The 20,945-nt window shown below is 39.9% G+C and overlaps 1 protein-coding gene across 2 annotated transcripts; it reads left to right on the top strand.

The window, feature by feature from the left end:
• Positions 1-317: 317 nt before the first annotated feature.
• On the top strand, positions 318-20,046 carry immt (inner membrane protein, mitochondrial (mitofilin)). Of its 2 annotated transcripts, none has more exons than XM_055023630.1 (14): positions 318-496; positions 1,560-1,627; positions 1,749-1,938; positions 2,993-3,137; positions 4,053-4,145; positions 7,559-7,684; positions 8,017-8,150; positions 12,506-12,609; positions 12,802-12,937; positions 15,672-15,801; positions 15,951-16,174; positions 16,253-16,384; positions 17,350-17,479; positions 19,145-20,046. In XM_055023630.1, exons 1-14 carry the CDS (start codon positions 455-457, stop codon positions 19,750-19,752), a joined length of 2,262 nt encoding a protein of 753 aa, XP_054879605.1. In that variant the 5' UTR covers positions 318-454; the 3' UTR covers positions 19,753-20,046. The 2 variants fall into 2 exon arrangements, with proteins under 2 accessions (XP_054879605.1, XP_054879604.1); XM_055023629.1 differs by having other exon boundaries at positions 4,050-4,145.
• Positions 20,047-20,945: the final 899 nt, after the last annotated feature.

Genomic DNA, 20,945 nt, shown 5'->3' with positions numbered 1-20,945 from the left:
AACTTTTTGTTTTTAATGAAGTTTATAACAAAGAAATTGTTGAGACTTCAGGTTGAAATGCAAAGATTCATGTAATTAGACTATTAGGTGTACATAGTTTAACTTGCATATTTATGCAATGAAATTGTAAACATTAAAAGTTAGGTTATTTTTAATCCAAGTGGAGACTAATGGTTGTATTACTATTAGTACAGAAAAGTTAGTACAGCCTTGTAATGAGGTTCTGGGTCTGTTTTTGGACAAAGCATTTCCAGGTGATCCCTCTTCGCGCCACTGCGTGGCAGTAAAGCTCCAATAGGTTGATTATTCCACCGGAAATTAATAAGCGCTGAGAAGAAGCGCCTGTCAGATGGTGGTGTACGTCAGTTAGACTAAGGCCAGTAGGAAAAAGTGAGTAAAGTGGTGCTGAGAGGGTAGTTCCAGGTCGGAATTCAGAAAAAAAGAAACGAGGACCATGCTGAGGGTTTGTCTGCGTGGAGTCAAGGCCACAGCTCAGGTAGGACTGAAATTACACTGCAGCTGTTAGCTGCCATGTTGGTGTTAGCTTGTTGTCATTCAATGACCCGCAGTTTGGCTCAAGGTGCCTCAGAGAGCTCACTGCTAACCTGCAGTTGTGCGGGTGTTCGTATCTTAACAACGGCAGCGGTTCCAGCACGTTGGTCCGTAGTGTGACATATTTTCACTTTAAACGGATCTATGGTCTGTTTACATTCTTTGTCAGGGAACTGGCTGAAGGACCTCACACTTTCAGCCAAGGAAAATGAAAAGGCGTTAGAAAGTTTGAAACCATTCGACGCCATACGTTATTGGTGAAATGTCATGGCGGGATTGTGACGCAGTGAGTTCGGCTCTGTGAGGAGCAGCAGACCCTGTAGTAATGCGGTCTCAAAATCCGGTGCGCAAGGGCCAGACTCATGCAACTTTTAGATATCTCTGCTTCAGCACAGCTGGTATCAGAGATGGACAAAAGGCTGAGTAGAGCGAGGTGGTGGGACGCTTTTTGGCATGATGTGGGAACAATCATCTCATTTTGAATGTAAACAAAACAAAGAAGATTAGATTTCAGGAGAAACGGGTTTAGATTAATTTGTTCCAGATTTCAGCATAGAAGCTGAATGCTGCTTCTCCATGATTGGTTCTGTTTCTGACCAGAACCTTCAACAGACCAGAACCAGAAGACATGAGAGATCTGGAAGGTTGATGCAACAACAGCAGATCTTTAAGAGAATTTAGCTTAAGCAGTACATTATTAGCCTTCAGCCAAACCCTCAGCAGATCCACAGTCATAAAATGTGGTTGGTATGGAAACCTACTTTGATACATAACTGGGTTTAATAAATGGGCAATAGCAGCTTGAATTAAGTTTCAAGGAAGCTACAAAGCCTATTCATTTAGTTGTTGAAATAAAAAATGTGAAGGAATATGTCCGCATGTGTTGTAGTCATTCCAAGGAGAATTCAGGACAGAACTTATCAACAGAAGGTTTTTGGTTCTGATGTGAGAACTGAAGTAAAGATCCATGTGACCTGTTTCTTTTTGTGTGTCCTATTACCTTCTAGAAGAGCTCTGGGAGAATCCGTCTGACTAATGTGCACCAGTGCAGGGAATACACAACAGGAGAAAGCAGGTAATGCTGTCATATCTGAACTGAATTTAAGACAAATATTCCAGTCAGCTTTGTATTGCTTATTGTAAGTACTAAGTCGCATTCTAACATTCCTTGTCTGTGCTCCCCTTTTCCTCCTCAGTGGTGCTTCCAGAGTGGTAACAGCTGGCTTGTTGACAGTAACTGGGGGCATTGGAGGCACAATCATCTACTCCAAGTGGGACCACAAGTTTCGAGCAGCAGTGGAGAGAAATGTTCCATATTCAGAATGGCTTTTAGGTCTGGCCTTGGGACCTGCTTCTCAAGATGCAGGTCTTCCCACCAGGAAACAGGTTAGTAGTTCAACCCCACCTATTAGACAGCACCAGTTCCCTTCAGATATTGTCTCTAAGCACTTTATTAAAACAAGTCAATTCACACCAGTATTACAGACAATATCAAACTCCGTTACAGCCATTCCTAACTGATCCTAGTTGTCAACCAATGCAGTCATGTTCCGTTCACTCATTAAACTGGCTAAAAGTTTGCTGTCAAAGGAAACCCAGCAGATTGTATGAAGTCGGTGACTGCAGCATCAGCATGTCAGACTGTGTCTGATACAGACATTTTTTTTCATCTGGGTCAAATCATTACTGTTACTAATTTCCTTAATTTTGGGAGATCGGTGATCAGCTGATACTTGCATGTGAATCTGATCTCATCCACTGATCTTATCTACTTCTGCCTAGGTGCAAAGTTTAAACATTGTCATCTTCTGCTCTCCTGTGAGACATGCTTGCCCACCAGGTCATGTCTGTATGTTTGCAGTTAACAATAGTCACCCCACACTTACCAATTCAGTGACTTTCTTGCTATATTTAGCAACATTTCAGACAAAAAAAATTGCTATTGGCCAAAATCAGAATCAGTAGGTCAGGTTTTTTAAAGATCTGCACCTAATAAAACCATGTCAGCCTCTGTTAGTTCTGGGGTTGGAAAGTCTGAATGAATTCTTTTACATTTAAACATGTCTTGATGTACGAAAAAGATTTCTCCCATAGCAGTCAACTCTATTTGCAGAATGTTGGATTATATTGGAAAGAAAGAAAGAAAAAGCAAGCTCCCTGATCTGTCATGTCTCATTGATGGCGTTTTGAGTCTTTCAGTTCTAAGAGAATGGGGCAAAGCTTTACCCCTTCAATCATTCAGAAGGCACAGAGATTCTACTGTGAAGCATGGCAGTGACAGTATGATGCTGTGTGTGCTTGTATGTGAAAGCGTACAAGCACTTCATAGATGCCTGAAAACCAGCAGAAGTGCTTGCAGGTTTCAATTTTGGTTGTTTCCTCACGTTTCTTTGAGACACTCAACTAAAATCCTTTGGTGTTCCAAATGTTTGCTGTTTAGATGGAGTTCATCCAGCCTCCTTCTATGATGGAAAAACAGATGAAAACATCCAAAGCTAAGTCCGAAAAGAAACTAAAGGAGACAACAGAGCATGGGGTCCAGGATTCTGACCCGGCATCGTCACAGCCGGCACAGAACATTCAGGGTAAAACCTCACTGCGTTGGCATGCTTTCTCACACACTTGTTTATAAAAAAGAATTATTTCCAATAGTCTCAGCAAAATCTGGAGAAATTGCTTCTTCCAGACTTTCACTCTGCAGTCAATTCAAACTGCATCTACTTGATTGACTTGTTTCTTCCCAAAAGAGTAAACTAGAGGACAATCAAACTACAGGAGGGAAACACTGGCAACACCTCCAAACAGTTATAAATGACCTGGAAAAATTACAGTAGATAAATCCATATGTAACATTTTGAAATGGGCTTTTGAATCTTGTATTGTTACCAAACATCAGTATTTGTGTTATTTTATTTATTTATTTATTTTTTTGCGAATTATGCCAAATTAGAGTTGGCTCACCTATGGTTTAAAGAGAGGAAGAATTTGCCAGGAGGGACATGAGGACCTTGGACCAAACAGGAAACAGATCCCACCTAAGCTCATTCTAGACTCTACAGAGGAAACTCCCTGAACCACCACAACCTGGAACCCCGACTTGTCAACAAGATCAAACTCTAGATTTTATATATATATATATATAAACACACACACACAAAGGTATATGGGGACTTTCAATGTATATTTTATGATATTAGACTGTAGTGTCAACTCTGGTTCAGGGACTATGATGGAAACTAGCTTAAGCTAAAGCATCTTTTTATTAATGTTTTTTTTTCCATATTGTCCCTGTTCTAAATAAACAATAAACTAATTTTCTTTTGTTTTTTTTTTTAACTGGGAAACTGGGATTTGACTCAGATTTTCTAATTGTCACTTTAAAGCTCCTTTTTTGGCTCATTTTATAATTTACCCTTTATTGTGACGTTTTTGTAACATTTCTAACAAGCCAGTCAAAGCATTGTGTGAGTGTTTTCCTTGTGCGTTGGGTTTCTAAGCAGAGGCTTCAGCAGAAGCGACTCAGATCATCTCGGCCATCAGTGAGGTCCAGTCCGTTCCAGCTCCATGCGACACCGAGCCCACAGCAGCTGCAGGTCAGACACTCCACCATGTTTTGTTCATGCTACGTTAACATTGAGCTTCCTCATCCTTCTAACATTCTCACAGATTCTGAGTTCTGATGGAGCACTTTGAAGTCCTGTGAGGTAGCTTTAAAAATAGCAATCCCCCTAAAACCTCATCCTCCTGCACACTGGACTATTTGATTTATGCTAGAAAGGCCATTCTGTAACTGTTGTTGAAAACAACAAATACTAAAGCAGGTTTTAGGTTCAAAATGGGACTTACTGGAACAAATAGTCAGGTGAATCTCTACTTGAACACACACTTTGCAAGTTGTCATATTTGATGCTACGAAGCCTGAAGGTGAGCTGTTCGGAACATTCTGTCCTCAGGAAGCCACAGCTGTCAGACGGAGGAGATGCAAGCACCCAGCAGTCTTCTCTGTTAAAGATGTAGCTGCCTGAGCCTTGGAGGCTGGAGCGATAGTTCGCTTAATATTATTGCAATTCTTCTATACAAATCAGTTTGGTGGGATCTGGGGAGGGAACAGTATTGAGTATTTATTTCAAGATGGGAGAAATTAATATATTTTTGTCAAAAAGTGGTGAAGAAAAAACAGAAGTCTGCTCCACTTATAAGAATGCTGCGTTACTTGGGTGCTTGTAGGTTTTTAAATCCCCCTAGCAGTTGCTAGCTAGGTGCTCTAGGTGGCACTAGTGTATTTTAATGCCACTGTATGATGCAACATGAGCATAATTGGTTTAATGGGCAGTGTTTGCATTCATGCTTTGTGACTTTAAGAGAAATTGATCACTTTCCCTTGCTGCTAGTCGGCAAACATGAGGTCGCCTCACCCAACAATGTGTTTCACCCGTCAGTAGTGGTTCAATATTTATTGTTCAAACACTTTATAGACACTTTAAGATCAATACCTGCATATAAATGAGATGCATCACATGTGTGCAAAAATTACAAAAGTGTTAACATATTGCACACACTGTCCATAATAATACACTGAGACAGTTTCTGACTGAAGTGTTTATGCAGCTAGTCCTCAGAACAACCTTATTATTCATCACTTTTTACATTTCCATGCCAACATTAGCTTCTGGGGCGCAGTAGTGGTGCAGGTGTAAAGTGTGACTCGTGTCATAAGCCCAGTTCACACTACACGATTTTTTTGCCCCGATTTTGCCCTTACAACAATCTTAGAATGTTCTGAGTTCTAAGATTGTCGCTCCCGACAATTGTAACACATCATCCTGTAGTGTGTGGTGTGTTACGACTGATCGGGTCCAGTCGGTGGAACGTCGGGACCGCTTTGATCTAAAATTGGGGATATTGAACGTGTAATCATCTTGCTTTAGTAAAACTTTATCCTTATTCAGAGCAGCATGCTATTGGATCATTGTTTTGTTTTTTGTTTAATGAAAGATAATTATAAAATTATTGCACAGAGTACATCTGGTTGAGAAGCACATTCCAATCTTTTGGTTGAAATGGCGCATTTGATTTTATTCTGCAGTCATAATACAATTTTAAACAATACAATAAGCTGGAATACGTTAAGCTTTCAAGGTCATTTGGGGGGGAAAAAGGATAACTGCCATCTGATTTTCTAAAAACGAATATGCAGGAAATGCTTTCTTCTACTTTAAGCTGCTTTGATGTTTCAGTCATTCTGTAATATGCATATATTCTACAACAACATAAACACAGTGAAAAATTATAAAATTATACGTAAACAATAACGGTTAATTAAACGACAAAACCGAAAAAATTAAAAACAGTATTTTTTTATGAAAAAAAAAAAAAACCTCACCTCCATGTTGCGATGCAACAAATATCCTTGCTCGCGATGTCTCCGAAGCTTTGGTTTTTGGTTAGGTCTTTTTTGGGTTAACATAAGTCCACAAACTAAAGTTTCCACTTCAACGTCGTTGTCCATGTTTGTTTGTTTACTCTAAATTCAGGTGTGGTAGCGCAAAATTTTAATTTGAAGGGATTTCGTATCTGGAATTAGAATGTCTCACACTCTACAATCGAACCCGTTACACCTACGATTTTAAATCGGCTAGTGTGTGGTCTCTCACGATTTCAGAATCGGACGACTTTTCTAAAATCGTGTAGTGTGAACTGGGCTTGAGTCCTTGACTCGGCCATCACAGGTTTGATACCCGGCCCGATGACCTCAGCTGCATGTCTTCCCCCCACTCTCACAACATACCTTCCTGTCTGACAACTGTCGAAACAAAGGCTTCTTACAATTCATATCTTTTTTTTCAAACAAGCTTCTTATTTAATTACCTGTTTGATGAATCATTTATAGTCTGCCTAAATTTCTGTCCAAGGACTGATGGGTGTGGAGTAAGACTAACAGCAAGCTGAAACTTGTCTAGAAACTTTAGATTTCAGGACAAACCTCTGTGGACTAATAAACATGTTCCATGTTGTTCCAACAAGTAGCAAAAGAGGAGAAACTCCAAAGTGAAGGTGTCAGGATGGGAATATGGTTTCTGTGTAATTCTAGTGGCAAAAAAATCGAATGTCTCGACATTTGTAAGCATCCACAGTTTACCAGAGTTCTGTACGTAACAAAAGTCCAACAACTATGCAACAGAAAGTCAAAAATAACCAAAGGTAGCACAAATAACACTCAGCCATCCTGCTGAACTAACTAGAGGGGAAGGTTTCTGAAGATAAATGTTTTAAGCAGAGACTACAAAAGTTGAGAATTTTTACTGACTCAGAGAAAGTTCTGTCAGATCTGGATCTGAGGCTCTTTGGAGCAGAGGGCCAGTTGGTGTGAGGGTCCAGGCTGCATTAAGGGTGAAGCAGATCAGATAAGTGGTGTCATGACAACACATCGTGTCTTTTAAATGTTGGCTGTAATATTTGAAGTTGAATTTTGCAGTCACATTCAGTCTACTTAAACAATCTGTAGCATTGAGACTTTTAAACACCCAGCAATCATTTGAGAAAATCCAGCAGGACACATCTGACTGCAGTGAGCTGAAGCACCTTTATCTTGGCTCAGTGCAATATATGGTTAGACTAACAGAAGATACTACTGATGTCTCGAGAACATCTCAGGTTCCGAAGAACCTGAGATGTTAGAATGTGACGCACACCAGTCACTGACACACTGACTTCAAAAAAGATTAATGTTCTAATTAATGAAAAAAGTAAAACTTTTTGCACTGTTAACATTTTTAAACATTTTTAAATGTTTTGGGGGGTTTTTACATTTTAAACATGATAAAATGTGTAAAATGCTTTTAGACTTGTTAACAGTGCAGTCTAGAATGAAAAGGCTGAAAACCCAAGCAGAGCAGGCTGCTGCTATTGGAAACTAACATGTCTAAAAGTGTCCTTTGTCAAAGTGATATGTGTTGGTTTTTCTTAGAGGACTGTAAACAACACAATGATCATAATTTCGCCTTAGAAACAGCAACTGTCCTTCAAGACACAGAGTCGGCTGCAACAGCAGAACCTCTGAGAGAGCGGCCAGCAGAAGAAGTGGCAGCTAGGCTGGCCCAACAAAATCAGGACGAAAAAGATGTTATCGCATGTGAGTTTTCAGCAACACACACACACACACACACACACACACAATATTAACATTACTCATCTCAACTGTGACATGCTTATGAGTGTTCAGTGGGGTTGACTTGTTGCCGAGAATAACATTGTGTTACCTCACCTGTGTGGTTTAAATTTTTGATAAAGTATAAAATTAATAACTATGGAGCAAGTTTCTTCATGAACTTGTTTATTTGGTCATAATACGAGATCCAGGTTAATAGATGAAAATAATAGTTGTCTGTACTTTAGATGACCAAGTAAAGCCATGTGAGCTGTCAACTTCAACATCTTGTGTGTATGCGTGTGTATGTGTTGCAGCGCTGTCGGCCCGGCTGGATGACTCCCTGGCCAGTTCCGCCAAGGCGACACTGCAGGCTATTGGAGCTCAGGAGGCAGCTTTACAGGCTATCACTCATCACACACACAAGCTAAAGGAGGCAATGGAGGCAGAGGTACGGAGTCTTCTGAGCCAACTATACACACTAACAACAGTCCTGTTGCTGCTAGTGCAGTGGGTTTTGATTATTTTCTGTTACGCCGCCGGGGAAATGATTCCCTGGGAGGTAAATATTTTGAGTAACAGTAAAACTTTCCAAAACTTGTAAAAATTCTAACTTAAAAGGGTATATAGTTTTTAAACATTTTTGTGCAAAATTTGCAACAATATTGCTTGTATTCCAGCTTGTAAGATGAGATGAAAAGTGCATTTTATGATGACAGTAAATAGGTAAACTTCATCTATATACTGGCCTTTTTCCGAGAGCTTCCATTACTTGCTTATGACAAAGTAAGGCCAGACTTTTTAGTTTTTTGTTTGACATATGACACTAAGGCTGTGTTAATAAGAGAACAAAGTTGTAATTTTATGAGAACTCTACACCACACGGTGCTAAAATGAGGAATACTGAGGGTCTTGTAAAGTTACTGTTGGTATTGGTTTTACAATTAAGAAAGAAATCATCTTTTAACACGTCAGAATCAAACATCAGTCACAGGACTTTGAAATGATAATTTAAAGAACTGGTTAGTTCAAAAAACCTGACTTGATGAGCTGATCATGTCAGGTCCACATCAGGTCTTGATAACTATAAAAGCTTTTCTTCTTATTAAAGTGTTTTTTTTCTCATCTTTTAAAGACTGTATAGTATAACTATTCATGTAATATGACTTCATTCCTGTAGTTAAAAAATTCTGTTGCGACATAAAACTTTGTCGTACTCGCTTTATAATTATGACAAAGTTTACTAATAACATGTCACAAATGAAAATTGTCACAAATTTCATTGTCACAATGAAATTTGTCACAAATTTCTCCTTCTCTCCTCTATTTAAGTAGATATGTTTCAAAACATCCGCACTCGTATCGTCAGTTCACATGGACGCCTCATGGACCACTCTTGCTTATTTTCATTGACATGACGTAAGGCAGCCATCTTGGAGTGGCTGCCCCCTCTATTCTGAGCTACATGCTTCGCAGGCACAGTGCAGTATCACCCCATTTAATCAATCATAACTTGATAGGTACGAAACAAATTTTCACTCTTTATTGCTGGAAACATTATTAAAACAACCATCATAGCTATATGTACAAGGGCATTTTTTTTAAAGTACATATTTATACAAGTATACAAACACAAAATAATACAAATATAATATACAGGAGCACAGATTGTTAAATAATGATTAATACTAAATTATGTATATTAGGCTATGCATTTTTATAGACACAGATTTTTCTTTTGAAAGCAGCTGGAAGCATCAGGGATTCCTCTGAGCCTCAATTGTTCTCAAGTCTGTCTTCTGCTTTAGAGAGTGACAACAAGGGAGCCTAGAAAGAAAAAAATGAGAAATGGTTCAAATAGTCATACAGTGTTATTGATTAATGAAGACTATTTGAGGGCTTTTCTTTATTTTGTTGTGAATTTTATCATTCTTAAAACCATTAATTGTGTTTATGGTAAATAAAAGTCTTTAAAATGCTTGAGGGTGGCAAATGATAGTTACTACGTAACTATCACTTAACACTAAAACATGCAAGGGAGGCTTTCTTTGCGGATGTCATAAACAAAAACATCAACAATGCTCGAACTTTATTTGCAACAGTTGACAGGCTCACAAACCCTCCTGTGACGTTTCCACCTGAACTCCAATCTAATGCTGCCTGTAACAAGTTTTCCAGCTTCTTTTCAGAGAAAATTACAAAAATCACAGGATTAATCTGCACATCAACTTCAAAGCCAGAACCATTGCTGTACCAAAACAAAACAAATACAAAAAAATGACCCACTTTCAACTACTTAATTATAAAACCCTAGAAGAAATTATAAGTCAATTAAGTTCAAGCTCCTGCTGTCTGGATGTCCTACCCACACATTTCTTTAAGAAAGTCCTGCCTGTTATTGCTACTGATCTGATCCAAATAGTAACTCATCACTCATATCAGGCGTTTTCCCCCAGGCTTTGAAAACAGCAGTTATCAAACCAATGCTAAAAAAGAACAACCTGGACAACTGGACTACTGCAGAATTACAGGCCGACCTCTGACCTCTGACGTCCCATTCATCAGCAAAGTTATTTAAAAAAACTGTGTGTAAACAATTAAATAGTTTCCTCATGATGACCAACTGCTTTGACACTTTCCAGTCTGGTTTTCGTGCTCACCACAGCACTGGCCTAGTCAAAGTATTCAATGATATCCATATAAATACAGACTGTGGGAGAACCACGGTGTTGGTTCTGTTGGACCTCAGTGCAGCTTTTGACATATTATTGAATCGACTGGAGAGTTGGGTTGGACTCTCTGGTTCGGTGCTCGACTGGTTTGAATCTTACATAAAGAACAGGGATTTCTTTGTTTCAATTGGAAACTTCTGATCAAAGAGGTCAACGGTCACATGTGGGGTACCCCAAGGTTCAGTCCTAGGACCCCTCTTATTTAATATTTATATTCTCCCACTAGCTCAGGTTATAAAAGGAAATAATATTAGCTACCACAACTATGCAGATGATACTCAACTCTACATTACGATGTCACCAGGTGACCTTTGACCCCATCCAATCACTGAATAAATGTTTAGAACAGATAAATGTGTGGATGTGCCAAAACTTTCTCCAACTGAACAAAAATAAAACTGAAGTCATTATTTTTGGACCTAAAGAGGAACGATCTAGAGTCAATGCACAGCTTCAGTTATTACAACTAAAAACTAGCGATCAGGCCTGAAACCTGGGAGTAGTGATGGACTCAGACTTGAACATCCAGAGCCACATAAGGACAGTAACAAAATCGGCCTTCTATCACCTGAAGAACATCTCCAGGATTAGAGGACTAATGTCTCAGCCAGATCTAGAGAAACTCATCCATGCGTTTATCTTTAGTCACACTGATTATTGCAACAGCGTCTTCACAGGCCTGTCCAACAAATCAATCAAACAGCTGCAGTTGATCCAGAACGCTGCTGCTCGCGTTCTCACTAGAACCAGGAAGATAGAGACATAACAGCAGTTTTAAAGTCCCTCCACTGGCTCCTTGTAGCTCAAAGAATAGATTTTAAAATACTCTTGTTAGTTTATAAATCACTGAATGGTTTAGCACCACAATACATTAAAGATCTGCTGTTGTTGTATCAACCTTCCAGACTCTCAGGTCTTCTGGTTCTGGTTCTGCTCTGCATCCCCAGAACCAGAACCAAGAGAGGAGAAACAGCTTTCAGCATCTATGCACCAAAAATTAGGAACAAACTTCCAGAAAATTGTAAAACAGCAGAAACCCTGACTTCCTTCAAATCTAAAGTAAAAACGCACCTGTTTAGAATTGTTTTTGAAATGTAATATGTATGGATTTGAATTTGTGGATATGTATGTAATCTTTTTTTTATTTTTTATTTTTTTATTTTTTTTTTTTCCTGTTGTGGGCAACGGGGCCCGGCGAATACCCGTGGTTAAACGGACGGCAGAGTCCGGCGGTAACGGGCGCTTAAATTCCATGACAAAGGGAAGGGGGAAGAAAAAAAAAAGGAAGAAAGGGAGAAAAAAAAAGAAAAAAAATCCTTGGTATTTTATTCTATGTTGCATGCCTTTGTGTTTTGTGTTTATGATGTAAAGCACTTTGAAATGCCTTGTAGCTGAAATGTGCTATACAAATAAAATTTGATTGATTGATTGATTGATTGAAATGTAGCAAAATCAGGAAAATATCCCAAAGGTTGTATGTCACACACAAATGTGTGTGTAAAGTTAGGAGACACGAGGCAGAGCAGGTGTGCTCAGGGTGCTGCATGACTGCAAGAAGAGTCTCCATCCAGGAATAAGCACTGGAGAAGCAATAGGGTTGGAGTTGTTTATGGTGTGGCTTCCAATGGCAACAAAGCATAAAAATGCAAAGTAATAAATCCTCTTCACTTAGTCCAGGGTGGCCCAAAGACGGTCCTTAAGTGCCAGCATCCTGCATCTTTTAATCCTTTCCTGGGTTCAACACAGTGCATCAAATGATGGCTCCTTAGATGCCTAAAAAGAACATTGACATGCTGAAAAGGTTGTTGGTACCACCAGGGGAGAGAACTAAAACATGCAGGATGCCGGCCAAAGTTCATCCAGAACTTAGTCTATATTCATCCAGAACTTCTGAGCAGTTTATGAAAATAAAATCAGAGCTGTAAAATTCAGAGGAAGTTCTACCATGACAATCAAAAACATAGAAGAGAAGAGCTGTTACAAAAGCTGGAAGTTCTAATAAAATGATTTTAGCAACTATCTTTTACTGATCATACATTTTTTGATGTTGAATTTTATGTTTTAATGAATGCAGGGTCCATCAGAGGAAAAGTCAACCCAGTGGAAAGATTTAGAAGCCGCTCTGGCAAGCAGAACAACTTCTGTGAATGATGCCAAAACTGCTCTTGTCAAAGCCAAGTAAGAGATGTACACACATTCAGAGCCTACTGCGATGAACTGAACTTGTCTTTACGCACAGCCCTCTGTTTTCATGTTATGTACCACTAGGTAAAGAAACATTTTAAAAATAATGTTTTTGCTGTCTTGGAGGCATGTTTATTTTGTCTTGAGTTCAGACACTTGACATAAATCTTCTCTCCACTATTGCAGTGAAGTTCTGGACAGTCTAAAATCAGTGATTGACAAATCCAAAGGCTTGAAGATTTCAGCTGCACGGCCACTGATCTTAGCAGCAGAAGAGAATCTCCATAAAATGGTAGTAGACTTGGACAAAGTAGTCTCCAAGGTAAGGCCTGGTTATAAGGGATGGTCTGATCAGGTTTTTTGCTGCCGATTCCGAGACCGATCACATGATTGGCTGTCAATTTTTCACTTCAGGTATAAATGCTATTATGTGATCTGGCAAAATGGAACCAAAGAATTGCCTAATTTAGATAAAAATATGCAAAATTCTTGCAAACGCAATGCAGCAGACAAATGTAAAACCTGTAATCGGTAATACAATATTTAACAGCATAATTACACATAAAGTCAAATAAATCTCACAACACTGCCTATATCAAATAATGTCAAACAAAATATCAAACATTCACTCAAAGTCTAATATAGGTTGCATCAAAATATACAATCTTGAATTACTAAATCAAAACTGCCTGAGAGCATGGCTAGCTGTTCTCTGCTGGCTCTGGTTGGTTGTTTTTGATCAAGCACCGTAATACTGCAGAACACAAGAGGAGGACAGATGAGATTGATTCCCACAGCTTATCTGTGTCATGTTGGGACCACAAAAGTTTTCATACATATGTAAAAACGTCTTCTTTTTTTTCCATTTAACTGTTTATTGGTATTTTTCACATTTGTTTACATATACAGTGAACATGAACACATCACATCCAACACAACCAAAAATAAAACTAAAACTGTTGCTAGGGAGCTAATCCTCTATATGACCTTTGTTTCCTCTCATTTACATAGTTCTTTCTCTACTTTTGTTGCTCTCTTTTGTCCTGAATGCAGTCCATTTTTCTTCCATTTGTGATTGCTGAAGTCTCAACCGGTGTGTCAGTTTTTCCATGATGTAGATTTCTTCTACTATTCCAGACCATTGTTCCTGACAATGAGGGTCTGCTCTTCCCCATTTCCTGGTGATAGCTTTCTAGCCAGCTATTAACTTTATCTTGATCAGATATTTCTCTTTTACCCTTACTTTGGTATTATTAAAATTGCAAAGATAGTACCATGCTACTCAGAGGGATATCATATCCCAGAATATTCTTCACAGTTTCATGTACATTTTTCCAAAATTGAACAATTTTAGGACAGTTCCAAAATATATGTGAATGATCATCGATCCACATTTCCACCAACACCCTGCGTTTGTGTCTCTATATTTATTCTTGATTTTAGGCGTGATAAAAAAACGTATTGGGTTCTTCCATGTGAACTCCCTCCATATCTGTGAATTGGTGGAAGTCTGATGCGTTTTCCACATATCTAACCAATCTTCAACTGTAATTTTCATGCTAAGCTCTGATTCCCACTTCTCATTTATATACTTTGTTGAATGTTTGTTCATCGTCACTTTTTGGTATAGAGTAGAGATGATTTTAATTTTGGTGCCGCTAAATGAATTTAGCACAACTCCAATCACACCATTCACTTCCACAGAAGGGTCCCACTTGATTTCTGCCCTATAGTAATCTCTCAATTGCAGGTATCTGTAAAACTTATGTTTATCTAAATTATACTTGTCCTGGGCTGCACAGTGGCGCAGTGGGTAGCGCTGTTGCCTTGCAGCAAGAAGGTCCTGGGTTCGATTCCCGGCCTGGGGTCTTTGCATGGAGTTTGCATGTTCTCCCTGTGCGTGCGTGAGTTCTCTCTGGATTCTCCGGCTTCCTCCCACAGTCCAAAAACATGACTGTCAGGTTAATTGGCCTTCCCAAATTCTCCCTAGGTGTGAGTGTGTGTGCATGGTTGTTTGTCCTGTTTGTCTCTCTGTGTTGCCCTGCGACAGACTGGCGACCTGTCCAGGGTGAACCCCGCCTGTCGCCCGGAACGCAGCTGGAGATAGACACCAGCACCTCCCGACCCCACTAGGGAGAAGGGTGCTCAGAAAATGGATGGATAGATATACTTGTCCTTCATTTTTTGAAAGCTCTCCAGCTCCCTGTTTTCCTGGAGGGTATACCATCCTGTGACCCCCCTTGCCTATCCATTGTTTGAACCCCTTGTCATATATTGTTGGTTTGAAATCACTATCATATGCTTCCCACCTAAGCACTTTCATTTCTTTCTTTATCTTATGTTTTTTCAATGTTTTGAACCATACGTCTAGTGTAAACATTATAATTTGATCCATGTATTTCTTGATCTTCTCATATCTATCTTCATCTCTGTCTCTTTTTTTTTTATTGCATGCTGCAGCTTTACAGAGATACTGGATGTGAAAGTCCACCTTGCATAGAGTAAAGAAAAAGGGAACAAATTATTAGCTTCCTATCTTGAGACTGATTTGTTTTGAAATGCACAAGTATGTCAGTTCTGCTGATAAATTTCTGACAAGTTTTATCTGTTCCAGTCAAATGTAATCTGGGAGGAGCAGTGAGATGCTGTTCACACACTACACACACTGTTCCATATTGTGTTCTCAGGGTATGGAAAAGTTTTAGAGATAGAGCTTTCTTATGCTGGGAGAACTTGGTGACAAACCGTTTTCTTGTCCTGATCTTCCCACCTGACTATGATCACCTTGGAGCTGATCATTAGCTAACTTTTTATTCCACATCTTCCTGGATTTGGTTTTCAATTTTAAATGTTCAAAATTATTTTAACTGGGCACTCTATCATATTTTTCCTCTTCTCTATATGCTTGCATGTTCTAATAATGTAAATCAGTGACAGTGTGCAGTACTTTAGGTTTTGTTTATATGTACACATGACATTCTGAGATCTGCTCATGGTTCCACATTCAAAACACCCTTTTGGGCTCACCCTGTCTCCTGGATGGAATGTGCTTGTAGGTCCAATCAGCAGAGTCAGAAGCAAAGATTGTGGCCCAGTACTCTGAACTGGTTCAAGAAGCCAGGCAGCAGTTTCAGAGGGAAGTGAGTAGCCTAACTCCAGAGATCCAGGCCAACTGGAAAGGCCTTAGTAAGTACACATTATACACATCAACCATTATTGTTCATGCAGGCTCCAGCTGGAGAGTTTAATTGTTTAGAGAATCCAAAGATAGTTTCAGTTGTGTGCATGTCTGTGGGTGTGTGCGTGTCTGTGGGTGTGTGTGTGTGTGTGTGTAGCTGGTAAACTGTCAACAGATGACCTGAACGCTTTGATTGCCCACGCACATCGGCGCATTGACCAGCTGAATCGAGAACTGGCTGAGCAGCGAGTCCGAGAGCAGATCCGTATGGAAGCAGCGCTGGAGCAGCAGAGAGCGGAGGACCAGAAAGCTCTGGACAAAGCCATCGGCACAGCATCGCAGCACGTTAAAGAAGAGGCCCGACTGGAGCAGGAGAGGAAGGTGCAGTGGATTGATGCCTAAGGGAGGCAGCAGGCATGCTGCAGAGTTGTGCTGATGTTAGGCATGTTGTGCTTGCAGCTGGTTGAGCTGAGGGAAGTGATTGAGGCAGAGATGAGAACTCAGCTGCGGCGGCAGGCAGCTGCTCACACCGACCACGTCCGAGATGTCCTCAAAGTCCAGGAGCAGGAGCTGAGAGCTGAAGCTGAGCAGGTCTGCACCCAACCACACACAACAAATACACACTAGACGCACTTACTGTAGATAGACTAGACTCTATTCCTGTAGAAGGTGGGGAGGGAGGGTTGTCTGTCTGTCTGCCTATCTATCTTGTCTGTCTGTAGAGGTCTGCTCTGTCCTATCATGAGTACAGCTGATTGGACAAAGGAGGAAAGGCAACACAAGTCCTCTAAATTTAAAAAACAGTTCAGTCTGGGGCTTTTGTAAACAAATATTTTAGTAATCAAATATTCCATTGAATATGAATATTAATCTTGTGATTAATTGAACTCCCCACCCAGCTGTGCCAACAATGATGGAGGGATCTCTAGTGGGAACTGGTGTGTGTGACTGGCAGTTGTTGTCTGGAACGATTGTGATAAACAGACTGCAGCAGTTTGCTGGAAAGATCTAAGAGATTCCTAAGATGGTTGACTCAGCACATTTTAGAATATTAAATTGCTTCATTCCTTGTTACTAAGTGTTGACATGTTTGTATTATGCCCTAATTTTCTTGTACTGCTGCTGTCCACCAAATGGACAATTACAAACTGAACAGAGCAGAGTTTGTGAAAAATTTGAGACCATAGCCTTGGTTCTTTTTGTTTCTTACTCTAACTGGCATGCCATCGGAAATCTGAGTAAGAAGTAAAGAGTTGCAGGAGAAACAAGAATAAGATAACCTTATATTTGTTTTTCTGAGAGCACACGATGGAGGACTACTGGTACAGTATAACTGATGGACTGGAAGTGCATGAAGAAAGAACTAGAGGTTTTGTGGTGTTCTAGGGTTTGCTTACTGCTTGTGAGTCTTTATATCAGTTATTTTAAAATGTTGAATTCAAGTGCATCGTTTCATTTTAAAATGTTTTCTATTACCTGTAATTTTGACAAAATATCTGTTTCTCACTTCTCTAGTGAGGTGACTGGACGCAGTGATGAGTGCTGTGTGTTTTCAGGTGCTGAGCAGTAAGCTGCTGGAGCAGGAAACCCGGTACCGTCAGCTCACTCAGGAACAACTCGATGACTTCACTCTGGATATGAATGCTGCCTACGCAAGATTGAAGGGAGTGGAGGAGGCCATCGATAGTAAGATCAACACAAAATCTTCCATTCCAGTCTAATATCAGGATAAATCAGAAGTACAGTTGATGTCTCTAGCCTACACATCCCAGGTTTCTGTTATGCTACAAAATGAGACCATGATAAATCATTTTCCTTTTCCTTTAGCTGACATTTTTTCTGAACTATTTAACTGAAAAACAAACAGATGTGTTTTGGGCAGTGGTTCTCAAAGTGTGGGGCGCTTTTGCACTGTTGCAGGGAAGCGGTATGGATGAATGGGAAAAAAACAACAACACAGTTACACAAAAGTGTTTCACTGTAAAGATGGTTTGTAGTTTGTTTTGTTGCAGCCTGACGTGTGAAATAAACTTCAGTGGAGTTTGAGAACAAAATATGTGTATAGATTGATATAAGCAAAGATTGTGGCCCAGTACACTGAGCTGGTTCATGAATGACGCGTGTACACAGTTGATTTTTTTTTTTTTTTTTGCTGGGTTTTTTTTTTTATTGTAATCCATGGGGGGCCCAGCAGAAAATCTTTGGGAACCACTGGTTTAGGGTAAATGTTTAATCAAGCCATTCAGTCTGTCAAAATGCCAGGTCTTGATTTTCCCACCTTACTGGGCAAAGGTTCTTCATATCTGTCATTTTATGAGAACATCTCTTGTTCATAGCTCTTTTCAGATAATCTCCCAGATTTTCACATATCTGGCTCAGCAAATTTCAAAAGTTGCCATATCTGCTAATAAATCTGCTTTTGGTTGATCCAGAGTTCTCTTTCTGTTGAGCAGTATTTGGCTGGAGACTGACAGGAAATATTCAGAATTTCATTCTCCTTGATAATAAAACCCCAAAACCATTTTTATGTTTCTTTTTGCAAAGTTTAATCCCCAAGCTAAATGCTAACATTTGATCAGTTCAAGGTGTGCAAACCTAAGCAAAACCAGCCAGTGTGTAAACTTTGAGATCTTCTGTCTGAGGCACTGTAGGGTTTCCTACATGGTCTCTACAGAGGAGGATCATGCAATAATTCTTTATCTAGTTACCAAATGAAAAAAATTAGTTCAAAAGGAAAATCACTTCAACTTTCCACTAACTCACGCTAAGCCAACCTACAGGACCCTTAACTGCATTGAAACTAGGACTGAGCTCTATCTATTTTTCTCCAAATATTTCTGAAATCAGAGACATTTGACAGCTGGGCTTAAATACGCCTTACATTGAAGTTCCTACAAATACAATCCACCCAGGTTTTGCAGCTGAATAGCTTTGATGCAGGTTAAAGCTGTTTAACTCCAACTTGAATAGCAAAATGTGGTCATTTTCAGATTTCCAGAATTGTGGGACATTAAGTAATATATTTGCTACAAGAATGTCACCATTGTTTTAATCACTGATGTGATTAAAACAATGTAATATCTGTACTTTAGTAATATCTGTACTGTATAGAAACAATTCTCTGAGAGGAAGGTCATTGGATTGGACATGAAACAAAATGTTGAATGTTTGTGTGAAGACAATGGGCGACATTGACCCTGCAGCCTGAAAATATCATCCCAAACAGTAAATTCCTGAATGCTGAATGCTAGCTCTCCAGCTAGCAACATGCTAGCTGGAGAGCTCTGACAAAAGTATTACTTGAACTATTCTTCAGGATGGAAAGTGAATTCTAGGTGTTTCTGCCTGCAGGCCATGTGGAAGCAGAGGAGGCGGCCCGGAAAGCTCATCAGCTGTGGCTGTCTGTGGAAGCTCTTACCTACGCCTTAAAAACAGCCAGTGCTGAGTCTCCCAGCATGCCCCTGGAGGATGCCGCTGAGGCTATGCGTGCCAGCTGCGTTGACAATGATTTTGCCCTGGCTCTGGCGTCAGCTCTGCCTGAAGAATCCCTGAAGCGCGGCGTGTACAGTGAGGCTTCCCTTCGTGCTCGTTTCAACTCTCTGCGATCGCTCGCTCGCAGAGTTGCTCTCATCGATGAATCCCACAACACCCTCTACCAGTACTTTTTATCGTATGTCCAAGCTGCACTGCTTTTTGAGAAGCAACAGGAAGTCCCACCAACCCAGCTACATAGCGAGGATTTGGATACCTTCAAGCTGCTTTCATATGCCAGCTATTGCCTAGAGCATGGGGATCTGGAGCTGGCAGCCAAACTGGTGAACCAGCTGCGAGGGGAGGCCAGGAGAGTGGTGGAGGACTGGCTGACTGAAGCCAGACTCACACTGGAAACCAGGCAGGTCATCAGTTTGCTTTCAGCCTATGCCAATGCAGTGGGACTAGGCACCACCCAGGCTCCATAGCTGCATCGTTGAGCAGGCAACTCAGAGGAAGCATGTATGGTGGTAGAGGAAGCCCGCTAGAATGTGGTCAGATGTACAACAGTATAGGAAATCACCATATTGTTGCAGTGAACCAGCTATTAACGTTAACCCACAGCTTAGTTTCAAATCACTAAGATAAGATGTAGTCTCAGTTTAGGTTTCAGCTTCATTTTCTTTACCTTATTTGGTAACATGTCACGGTCATCTTTACAGTAAATAAGTTATGCTGCACTGTTGTGAATATTGCACATTAAATAAATCATTAAGAAGGAATACTGTCTATTTACTGCTTTTGTCCTCCGTCGAGTTTTAGTTTAGCCCGTGCAAGTTTCACTTCCGACTGGTCCTCTGGTCTCCTTCCAGCCCAGTAACCTGCAGGAGACACTCATCTCTCCCAACTGAGACTTTGATCTCTGAGACTTGCAGTGAACCAGCAACAGGACTGGTTAATTCGTAGCTGTTTTATTATGCTTGAGGTTTCCCACCTCAAGTCTACATGTAAACAGGTGAGTATGATCCATCAACAAGAAAATAGTTGCTTTCAGATGTCAAACATTTTAGACTTTAAATTCCTCTGTTGAAAATCAAGTGTTAGTGAAATGTTAAAACTTGAATGATTTTAGTGACCTGAAGCCCTGCTTGGTGCAAAGGATGCTCTGACTCACAGCTATCATTAACATGTCAATTACACAGTTCTTTTATAAGGAAATGTTTACATACAAATGAATGTCTAATTTACTTTATTAAGTATACATTAAGGTTTTAATGTTTCTGCCACCTCTTCGTCATTATTCTGGTCATCATAATTTTGGCCATAGACATGAATATGAATACACCAAAATAAAAATGGAAGTGGTAGAACTCTGAAAAAGTTTTAAACTGACATAATTTACAGTAAAGTCACAAATTATTGGGCGCTTCATAATCTGTGACCAGAGACATCCTGGCTATTTGAGGGTTAAATGTTATTTTAAATGAGATATGACTAACGAAGTGGTGGAGAAACATTAGAAACCCTGTTAAAATATTACCAGAGCACTTTGAAAAATGTCTTAATCGTTTGATGAGTTATTAAACGGCCAGTTGGTTCACATATGTTAACTACAGCACATGGGCATTCAGTGCAAAGGTCTGTGAAGCAGTTGTCAGAGTCAAATACAAATTAATACATT

The sequence above is a fragment of the Poeciliopsis prolifica genome, unplaced genomic scaffold, assembly GCF_027474105.1.
Source record: "Poeciliopsis prolifica strain line A6 unplaced genomic scaffold, Auburn_PproV2 SCAFFOLD104, whole genome shotgun sequence".
NCBI classification, from domain to species: Eukaryota; Metazoa; Chordata; class Actinopteri; order Cyprinodontiformes; family Poeciliidae; genus Poeciliopsis; species Poeciliopsis prolifica.
Note: the sequence above shows the minus strand (reverse complement) of the source record. Positions and strands in the feature narration are given on the sequence as shown.

Coding starts and splice junctions, on each gene's coding strand:
- immt (XM_055023629.1), top strand. CDS start 455: ATGCTGAGGGTTTGTCTGCGTGGAGTCAAGGCCACAGCTCAG. Junction 12,610..12,801: donor ACTGCTCTTGTCAAAGCCAA/GTAAGAGATGTA, acceptor CCACTATTGCAG/TGAAGTTCTGGACAGTCTAA. Junction 16,175..16,252: donor GACTGGAGCAGGAGAGGAAG/GTGCAGTGGATT, acceptor TTGTGCTTGCAG/CTGGTTGAGCTGAGGGAAGT.